At 43.2% G+C, this 10,985-nt stretch overlaps 1 protein-coding gene across 2 annotated transcripts in view; it reads left to right on the top strand.

The window, feature by feature from the left end:
• The first annotated feature begins 513 nt into the window (after positions 1-513).
• Positions 514-10,985, top strand: part of MAP3K3 (mitogen-activated protein kinase kinase kinase 3) — a 61,623-nt gene continuing 51,151 nt past the window's right edge. Inside the window, exons 1-3 of one of the 2 annotated variants that reach the window (XM_059906649.1) lie at positions 514-894; positions 8,853-8,974; positions 10,589-10,681. In XM_059906649.1, coding sequence (XP_059762632.1) covers positions 891-894; positions 8,853-8,974; positions 10,589-10,681 — 219 coding nt within the window. In that variant the 5' untranslated portion in view covers positions 514-890. The remainder of the gene's footprint in view (positions 895-8,852; positions 8,975-10,588; positions 10,682-10,985) is intronic. The other variant, XM_059906650.1, reaches the window with a different exon arrangement.

Genomic DNA, 10,985 nt, shown 5'->3' with positions numbered 1-10,985 from the left:
CCTCCAGCCGCCTTCCCAAACTCCAGCCCCAAAGTAGCCGGCGGGGAACCGCGCCAGCCCGCGCGCCCGCCGAGCCTTGGGTGACTGACGGGAGGTGGGAATGTGGGCGGAGCCTCAAGCGCGAGCTGTGATTGGAGCGACCCACACCTCCCAGGGAGAGAGGGAGGGCAAGCCTGCGAGGGATGCGCAGAGGAGGGTGCTCAGAGCCCTCTATGTGATTGGCTAGCAGCGGAGTGAACCGGGCGCTGTTTCAATGATTGGCAGGCGGTAGACAGCCCTCGGAAACTGCCTTGCCTTCGCCTATTGGCATCCTGCGAGAGTAGGCGGGATTGGTTCATCAAGTGGTGCTGATGATTAGCTGGCGGCTGAGAGTTAGGATGTTGGAGAGAGAGCAGGGGGGAAGGAGGGGTGGCAGGGGCAGCGACTTCCTCCTTGTTATTGGCTGGTGAAGTGAGTGGGGGGGTGGTACCAAGGTCCAGCGGTTGCCTAGGATTGGCGGGCGCTGGGGTGAGTGACAGACAAGGGGGCGAGCTGCGCGACCAGCGGTTTGTTTTTCGGAGCGTTCCTGAGGTGGAGAACGGCGGCCGGACCGAGCGACTGCGGGACTGAGGGACTGGCGGTCGGGCGGGCCGAGCGGCGCCGCCGAGGCCGGGCTGGGCCGAGCCGAGGAGCGCCGGGGATGTAGCGGGCCACCCTGCCCATGCCACAGCGCCCGGCTGCGGGCGGAGCCGGAGCCGGAGCCTGGGGAGGCGGCGGGGGCCCTGAGCGCAGCCCGCGCCCCCTGCGCGGAGCCAGGCCCGCTGCCGTCCCCGCCGCCCGGGCCCCCGGCATGCAGCCCCGGCTGCGGAGGTGACACTCGGGCCCAAGACGCCGCCGCCGCCATCGCCACCATGGGTGAGTGTCGCCACCGCCCCGGCCTGTGCCCGCGCTGCTTCGCGTTGCCCCGCCCCGGACTGAGGGGAGGAGGACCCTGGGCCGCCGCCTGACAGGCATGGACAGCCAGCCGGGCCGGGGCTGCGGACCGCCGGCGCCCGCCCGCCCTGCTCGCGGCTTAGCGGCTCCGCGGCCCAGGCGGGGGTTCTGGCTTCTCGGCCCGCTGGGGCGGCCCCGGCCGACGGAGCCCACTCGGCGGCCCCCTTCCGGGCAGCGCGGCCGGCGCATCCCAAGGAAGCGGCGGCGGGTCGAGGGCCATTGCTCGGCGGGGCAGCCCGCTCCGGGCCGAGCGAGCCGGACCGCGAGCCCGAGGGCGGGGGAGCGCGAGCGCAGTGTGGGGCCCGGGCTGGAGGCTGGTGCAGGCCCAGCTGCTGTTGTGTCTTTTCCTTGATTTGCTTTTTTTTCCTGCCTGTGTCATTTCCTTCCCTTTGCTCACACAGGCTGGCCTGTGAGAGTTCCCGGGGCTTGCTCTCGAGCCCTGTGCGCGCCCCAGCGCAGGGGGGAGGGCGTGCAGAGAGATAGGTTGGGAGGTGATTAAAACGGCAATCACTGTTATCAACCGCGCGGTTGAGAAATGCGAGCTGCACGCAGATTGCTGGAGGTTAGGAATTGGTCGCGGGCTGCCAGATATAATACACATCCTACCTTTCGAAAAATCTTGTTGCAGTGTTTTACATCCATTATTTTAATCTAGCTGTATCCTTGAAATTATGTAACTTTTGAAAGAGAGAAACATTCACTACAGAAAAGAATCTCTATGAAATCATTTCCTTTTTAATCGATATTTGCAATTTCTGTTGTGAAGATGTAATCTAAGAAAAGCTTTTAATGTCTTCCACACGCAGCATTTGAACTGAATTATATTTCAGGTCCTTTTTGGTAATTTACCAAATGACTATTGGACTAGATTAAGTAGCAAATAACATTTTAGATGTACTTTGCTTCTCTTGTTGGATCAGTTATTTTGATAGTGTTTGCAGTGGCAAGTTTTGCAGAGTATTTGGTATTGTCATAAATAATCAAGGGGTAAACGTCAGTAAAAAGATCATTTGCACAGCCATTGATTGCATCTGTGAAGAGGGAACATTAATGTTTGCTTTGCCCTATAGCAAGGTCAAGTCGTTTTTGTAGGAGGTTAAATGTTTGCTGTGTCACATGGGGCAGATATTCTTTTGCGGCCCATCTTTACACTCTGGCTTTGAATGAATTACCTTGTTCTGTTCCATGCTGCCCCTCATACAGTAAGAGATGGGTTTGTTCATTTGTTGGGCTTACTGTTTCCTTCCCATGTTTTACTTCAGAAGTGCTTGCTTTTCTGGGAAACGTCTGTGACAGTAAGCAGAAAAGGAACCCAGTGAGGCCTGGTATTTAAATACAGAATTCACCAAATACTCATTGAACATTTACTATAAATGGGGCACATAATTCTTCTTGTCCTCCCCAGGTTTCACACATTAATTTTGTGTTCTGGAATTTGATGATTGAACTAAATCTTTGAATTGATTTGTGAGCCTACACTTGCGATAATCTTTCTAAGTCTTTCCTTTTTGTCCTGCGGGGACAGTCTTAAGTCCCAAAGGGGAGTGTGAAATACTTGAGGGTGTGCAGACCTCCTACTCCCCACTTTCTCAACTGCTAAATCAGTTAGAGTGTCCTGATGCGTTGACTACGTTTCATGCCTAACAATAAAATAGATGTCAGCCTGTTTTCACATTTCAAGATATTTTCAAAAAGTTTAAGTGTGTGAGTATACGGAGAGACAATGATGAGGAGGAAAGGAGCTATATAGGTAGGGTCCAGAGCCCCAAAGGAAAAAGGACCAAAAACTCAGTGTCTTCCCATTTGTCCCCATGTCAGTTTTTACATGAAGAAAGTGAGACAGTGAGGGGAGAATTAACTTGCCTGGTGGTTGCAGTATATTAGGCAAGCTGACTTAAGAACCACTGCCTGGCTTTCTTCAGCACTCTCCCCTCATACCATTCTCGGTTTCCTTTTAGTAGATGACCTTGACATGCAATTAGAGCTGATACTGAATTCTCTTAGAACCTGGCCTTTAGTTTGCTTTGTATAGGGCTCAGCAAGCATATATGTACAAACACAGACACACAGTCTCTCTTAAATACTAGTTTCCATTTTGGTGATATAAATGATGAAAAATCAAATTCCCAGGTTAGTATGCTTTAGTTGCTGCATGCAGTCCTAAATAAATTCAAGTGGTAATAAGAGAGAAGCATAGACTTATTAATATTTTTTTATACTTGTTAAACTCCAGCCCAGTGAGGAAAGGACTAAAACTAATTTGAGTCCCTGCCCTGCAGGTTCCTTGGTTAATAGTCATATTTTCCTGAGCTGTTCTAAGCCCCAGACTCAAGCTTGTTTGACAACTTGGGTTGGTAATGAAAACAGGTCAGATTTTGTATTGGCTGTTAGCCCCAGTAAATTTCTAGTGGAAATTACACTTATCCTTGTAAATAATAGGAAATAGTCTTTTTTTTTTTTTTTTGGCTTTGATACTATGTGGTTATAAAAAAAAATTTGGGCTTGACTGGTCATTTTTTCTTGGTCACACCAAAATTCTCTCCTAGTTTTAGTAATTACAGTGGCAAATGCTGTTAATAACACCTAAGATTAATTTACTAGTGTTTATTTGGACTCTATAAATGCAATCTAAAATTTAGTGGGAAGTATTACTGAAAAATATGCAACAACTTGGAAATGTTACTGGAAACGATCATGAACTGAGTATAGAATTTAGGATATTGTGGTTCTAGTTTGATAACTTGGTTTGAAGTCAGAATCATTGTGATTTACAGATGCCTTGTGTCTCTAGGGTTTCAAGGCTGTTGGGAGCTCCCAATTAGACCAATCTCAATTCAGTTTGACTAGAATCTGACCACCTGTGTATACTCTAAATAGTTAGCAACTGTTTTGATTGAAATTGGGATCACAGTTTAACGAATCAATATGGCTATGTCATGACTAGATTTCTGATACTTTACAAAATGATGGTTGGTTTCTAAAACTGAATTTTAGGCATTTGTAAAAAGTAAGTATCAGTCCAACTTAGCGTTACTTAGGGGAATACATAGAGGAAGAAGCAGTTTTCTTGGTTCTGACTATGTAAGCTATCCATTTTTTCTTTGCCCATTTATTGAGCATCTCTTATGTGTCAGATATAGTGTTAGGCCCTGTACATACGTTTATCCTGTGTTTAAGAAGTTACAGTTAGGTGAGGTGAACCAAAAACATGTAAACAAATAAGTGCAATGAGGTGTTATAGGTACTACGTCAAAACTGTAAAGGTACATAGGAGGGAGAGATCAATTCTGTAGTTTTGGGATTGACATACATTATCCTATAGTCCTCAGACCTCTAAGGTTAATTTCATTAACCATTAAAATAAAATATGATGGTGATATATTGACTTTTATGAGGAAGCAATAGCTTACTTTATAATATGTATGTTTAAATTTTAAGTCATCAGTTAATATTGAAGGGCAGTTATATCCCAGAAACAGAAAAATAAACACCAAAATTTGACTTTGAGATCTAGCAAAGATTCAACCAGGGCCTTGAAGGAAAAAGGAAAAATGTTTCTTGTAAATTGAGGATCAGACCTTTTTGCTTATACTTACTATGAAATGATGTTTGCCCAGGTATGGAGAGGGTGGAGGCAGTGCGGGTATGTAACATGTCATGAACAGTAAGAGAGTAAAATCTGACTCACAGACACTCTGCAGCACAGGGTCTCCTGAGTGAGCAGTGTGATCAGATGATCTGGCAGAGCTGGGTAGAGCAAGGTGAAGAAGTAGTTTGTTAAATGAAAACAAAGATTAAATTTGGGGGTTGTATATGTGGAAAAGAGTGAGTGTCTGGCATCATGCAGGACAACAATGTTTATCGAAGGACGTGTTGCTTCTGGAAACTTTTCTGGGTTTTTAGCCAAGGGAATTTGTAAATGGGAGTGCCTTCAGACCCTGCTTTTAGATAGAAGTAATAGCTCAGTCTGGAAGAGTGACTTCCTGCTGGGACTAATGAGAGACGAGTGTGTTGCCTGGCAGCCCCCATGCCTTAGGTCAGGGTATGGGGAGAAGGAAAAGTACACGCCGCCGCTGGATAATTACGGATAGCTGTCTGCTTGAGACTGCTGAAGAGCTTCCACTTTTTAAGCCTGAACTGTAAACCTTGTTTCATAGATCCCTTCTTTTCTTTTTCTGTGAATATTCCTCACCTCTAGATCCTTAACCTCCTAATCTCTAGAGTTAACTTCTTTCTCTGTGCTTCTTTCTGGTAGCTTTTAAGTGTGTCAGACCACCCCCATCCTTCGGAAATCTTTTCAAGGTTATAGCATACTATTACCTCTGCCTCAACTTGTTCACGTGTAAAGTTCATAAATGAATTGTTGATTTCCACTACTTCCAATTTTCTTTTAATCTCCAGCTTCTCTATTCCCTGTAAAATTGTTTCTGCCTCTGCTACCCTATTGGACCTGCCTGGCCTCTGCCTGCCCCTGCTATTCTTTGGTCTGAGCTTCTGTGGTGTCACTCTTGTTTTTTCCCAATCCTCTTAAAGGCTTCTGTACCAGCACACCTTCTTCCTACTCTACTTGACAGCATTACTGTTCACTGAGGATCAGTCCCTGACCTTCTTTTCTTTTCCTCCACCGCTCACTTGCTTTCATGTCCTTCTCCTTTATTTGTAAAGCTCTCTTGCATAGATGGAACAGCTTGCTTCTCTGGAAAACTCTTTATTCTGTAAAATCATCTATATAATCTCTTGCTACTCACACTGTAAAAAAATTTTTTTACACGTGTGTTTATGTATTCTGGTTTGTATCTTGTCTAATTCAGTCTCTTTATTTGTGTAACCTTGTATTTGTGTGTTTTGTCTTTTTACCCCTAGAGTTTGAATACCTTAAAGTATCTTTCAAAACTGTCTAATGTATAATACATGATAGGTATTCAGTAAATGGTTGTTGTTAATGATTAATAATAAAAATTCAGAAATACAATTAAATATTAGGATAGATTGTGGCCTCCAGTCTTTTCCCATTAACCTTTTCTCCATTGCTAATAATAGCCAGCATTTTTTTCAACATTAACCTTTTCTCCATTGCTAATAATAATAGCCAGCATTTTTTTCAGCATTACTAAGTGTTAGGTACCATGAGGAATAATTTGTAAGGTTTTTTGTTTATTTGTTTGTTTTTTCCCTTAAGTTTCACAGCAACTCTGTGTAATGATACTTTTATTATCTCCATTTTACAGATGAGGAAATTGAGGTTTAGGGAGAATAAGTAATTTGTTTAAGGCCTCTTAAAGCCAGGTCTTTCTGACTCCAAAGTCCATATAACTGACTACTGCACTCTAAGAAAGCTGCTATTTGTTTTTAAAAGGTTTGTTTGTTTGTTTTTATTTTTTAAGGAATGCGTACGGTAGCACAGATAATTCAGTTAAAATCCCAATCCAGGAAGAAATGCCTAAAAGAACCACTCGATTTGCTTCCTGTCTTTATCCATGTTCTCAGTTTGAAGTATCAGTTTAAGAACCAGGGCTTCCCTGGTAGTACAGTGGTTAGGAATCCGCCTGCCAATGCAGGGGACACGGGTTTGAGCCCTGTTCTGGGAAGATCCCACACGCTAAACCCGTGCACCACAACTCCTGAGTCCGCGCGCCTAGAGCCCGTGCTCCGCAACAAGAGAAGCCACTGCAATGAGAAGCCCGCACACCACAACGAAGAGTAGACCCCGCTCGCCGCAACTAGAGAAAGCCCGCGCACAGCAACGAAGACCCAACGCAGCCAAAAATAAATAAATAAAATAAATAAATTTATTAAAAAAAAAAAAGAACCCGTTTGCCTCTAGAAGTATATGCAACTTTGACACAAAATCAGATTCTATTACTTTGTTTCACTTGTGTCAGTTGTCCCAGATTTCAAGAGATAGAACCAAACCATTCCTCTAGTGTGTTCTCAGCACTGGAACTACCAAACAAGTTTTTATCCATTAAGTAATGCCAGGCATTGGTTAGCTTCCTGGAAACAGAATTTGTCAACCTGATAAACCAGCTCTTATAATAGCATCATCTTATACAGAATTAGAAACAATTTCTTTAGTCATACTTGTCATGGATTTGACTTGAAAAGCATGTGTGTGTGTCTGTGTGTGTATATTCACATCCATCTTGTTTCAATATCTGAGTTGAGACAACTGAAATTCTCAATTCTAAGGCTGATTACCTTGATACTGAAAACTACATGCATTCTGCTGTTAGGACTATCACTGAATGCTCCTCAGAAAACACCCACCTAGTCATAATCATGATGACCCCAATTTACTGTTACAGTTGGCCCAATAAATTTATACATATGTAATATTTAATGATATATAAGCCAATTTAGTATATAAGCCTATATATATGTGTTATACATATATATAAGCTAGTCATCCTAGCTTAGATGTTATGCTCTAGTTTTAAAATCTTGGTTGGGAGGTTAAAAAACAAAACAAAAACCAAGCAAGTTCCCTTTAAGGAGCCTATAGGTAAATTGTGAGAAAGTATAAAATAATTGATGGGATGTATGTGTTTTAATTTTGACAGATGTCTTTCTGTAGACACCCACTTCCTCATTCGTTATCTCATTTACCTCATTCTTTTCATACTACAACGATATCACTCTCATACTTTTGTATGTATTTTGAAGTGGAATTAGTTGGGAAGCTACTTTACTGGTGTTTTTCCTGCAAGTCTTAAATCTAATTCTACTTTTCTGAGCAGACAAAAATCTCTTCAGGGGCACCCTTCTCCTTCCTTTCCTGCACCTCCTCAGAGGGCATGTAGGGCACCCGAGCAGATTTGGTCTAGGAAGAGGGGAGAGGCAAATAACGCCGCTTTACTTCCTATACTCCATGCTGCTCTTTCCTTTCCACAGGGTGTTAGAATATTTTCAAGGGACAGTGATAAAGCGCAGAAGATAGGCAAACTCTGTGGGTGGAGTCTTGTACTTCTTTTAAGGTGTGCCGCAAGTCCCTAAGTGACTCATTTGTCACTAAAGCAAGTGTAACAGCTCATTCCTCATGTTTCTTTGCAGATCAGCAGATTTATTTCCAACTCCCCAGTGCTATTTGAGTAGATAAGGATCTCTTGAAGGACCTAGGAGGATTTTGCAAAACATGGAATTGGGCTGGTTTAGGTTCTGGGTTTTGGCCAGTTGTCTTCAATGCATGAGAACTCTAGTGCTCTATGCTATGTCAAGAAAGGGGGATTAAAAGTAATACCAGTAAGGCAGAGACAATGCATTGCTTGGTCAGTTAGGGAAGAAAAACAATAGAACTGCCTTTTGACTTCCCTGTGGGAAGCAGAAGGCCTATAAACTTGTAAAGAGTTGGGAGGGGGCATTCAGAGGCTAGGCTTGTAAAGCAACTTTTGTTCAAAGCAGCGACCTGAGGTCCTTGTTTGGTACCTTTTAAGTATGCTCTCCTGTGTACGATAGTTTAGGAATAAGTCTGACTGACTCTGTCCCATAATCAGCTCTCCCATGAATTCATCTTTTCACTCAGTACCCTGCTACACTGTGCTGTGTTGTTCTTCACTCCAACTTTTCATCTATTTTTCCTGGTTGAGTTTCTCTGGCACTGGAAGAATTGGTCTTTTTGAACACCTCCCTTGCCCCCAGTGAATTGGTAGGTATTGCTGCCAGAAATCTGATTGGAGAGCTGTTAAGAATCCATTAAAATTCAAATCGCCATAGTCTGACCTCAGTTATCTACTTTTCACAGATAGCAAATTCATGTGATTATAGTTACAGGGTCTCTCATTTCACCTGGGCAGAACTCCCTGAGTATTAGTCATATAATTTGTGAAAGTACTTCTGTGGTCTGTATTAAAGTACCTTAGCCCACGTGCTCTCTTTCTTTGCAGACGAACAGGAGGCATTGAACTCAATCATGAAGGATCTGGTGGCCCTCCAGATGAGCCGACGTCCCCGGGTGCCTGGATATGAGACCATGAAGAACAAAGAAACGGGTCACCCAAATAGGCAGGTGTGTGCAGCCATGGCTGTTAACTAAATTTGTTGGGGAGGGGTTTTCAGGTGGGAAATATGTGAGAAGCCAATGATACTCTGATACAGGCTTGAATGCTGTTGGTCCCTTCCCTTAACAGTGTGTTAAATGGTAAGTGATATGTACTAACCAGGTGTGGGTCGTGATCTGGAGTCCCAATGCCTTGTGCATCTCACCTTGTAAATAGTGTTTCATCTGTGGAGAGTAAGAATAATTTCTTCGCTAATTATGGGGACAGTATTCGTATACTTTTTCCTTTACTGATCATTTGGCAAATATTTTATCCAGATTCACGATCCCTAACTCAGAAACTTTTTAGCTATCTTACAGTATATACTCAGGAAAAATTAATTAATTTTAGTATTGGTTTATTTAAAATGTAATTAGGAAGGGAAATTTATTTAATAAAACAACATATACTGAAAGTAACAATGAGTGATTTTGTTATTGTTGTTTACAGTTGTTTCCCCCCATTAACTCAGGTAGTTGAGAGTGCCTGTTTTATTGAGAGTTGTGTGCTTCTTTAGGAAAACAGCTTCTATTTTGTTAACATTTAAACTTGTGCGCTGTTGAGAACCTTCTTCTCGCTTCCAGTGTCACTGACCTCCCTGTTGCCTAGGCCGTTTGGCCCACAGAGAGGAGTGAGTGACGGGGAGCTTTCCTTCCTAGTGGGTATCAGATGGCTGAGTTTGGTGTGTTTGATGATATCCTTCCTTGTGGTTCTCTTCGTTATCAGCTAACCTTCTCTCTCCTCATTTGCACCTTGTCTACGAATTCTTCAGAAGTACTCTTGGTTCCTGGAGAAAGTATAAGGGACTAGAACTTTTTCTGTCTGAGGTTGGCTAGATATAGCCTCCCAGAGTATTTCCTGCCTTTAGGAAAACTAGGGACCCCAAGTCCTTTTGTTTCAGTTACAACATAAGGAATAGTTTAGAAAGCTGCTTTTATTTTTTGTGTTTACCTTACAGAACTAAGGGAACAACAGAATAGGGCCCATTCTTGTACTGTTTTCATACATTATTCTAATTGTGTGGGTTCTCACTTGCTGTAACTCACTTCTATTCAAAGCTGCTTTTGGAAGGAGCATTTTACCAGAAGTGAATCCCCTCCCCCAGGCTTGAGCCTAATGACCTCACTTTCCTTCCTGTCTTCCTATGTGGAGTGTGCTTGTTAACGCTGCTCCAGTCAGCTGATCTTTCTCCAAATGGGACTATTAGCGTGGATGTCAGTTAGTAGGTGAAAAGGGGAAACTTTCTTGAGTTGGAAGGCCCAAAGGGACTCTGCCGAGAAGAGGAGGGGTGGAGTGGTCTCTGATCATTCCTTGAAGGGAGATTACCTTTTAGGATTCCTGTTTAGGCCTAAAAGCTATTATAAGAAAAATCCTGATCTTTTACCATGCCTGCTGCTGTGTTATTGGGGTGAAGGCAGTGGTTATGAAGGTAGAAGCCTGTGAAAAGGATTGACTAGTATAGAGGAAATAATCTTAACAAGCGGTACTAGCTCTTTGGACCCACAGTTTACTTGAATATCGTCAAACATTATCTGTTGCATGAAGGATACAAATTATTAACCTCAGTTTTTTTGTTTTTAAAGAAAAAACACAACAGCAGCAGCTCAGCCCTTCTGAACAGCCCCACAGTAACAACAAGCTCATGTGCAGGGGCCAGTGAGAAAAAGAAATTTTTGGTAAGGAACAAAATTACCCGTTAAAGCTAAAATGTGCTTTTAAATCTACTAGTGCTGGAAGAGTGTGGAATTCATTTCCTGGACAAATAGTTTTAGTGGATTTGCAGGGAGCACTGGTTACTCATTACCTGTGTGCTGTCACCATTTCTCACAACAGTATTATTCATAAGCAACCTCGGTCAGTGCTGTCCAGTAAACTTCTGTGATGATAGAAATGTTCTATATTTGTACTGCCGAGTGTAGTTGAGGAACTGAATTTAACATTTTATTTAATTTTAATTAATTTAAATAGCTACATATGGCT

Source organism: Balaenoptera ricei, chromosome 20 (genome assembly GCF_028023285.1).
Source record: "Balaenoptera ricei isolate mBalRic1 chromosome 20, mBalRic1.hap2, whole genome shotgun sequence".
NCBI classification, from domain to species: Eukaryota; Metazoa; Chordata; class Mammalia; order Artiodactyla; family Balaenopteridae; genus Balaenoptera; species Balaenoptera ricei.
Note: the sequence above shows the minus strand (reverse complement) of the source record. Positions and strands in the feature narration are given on the sequence as shown.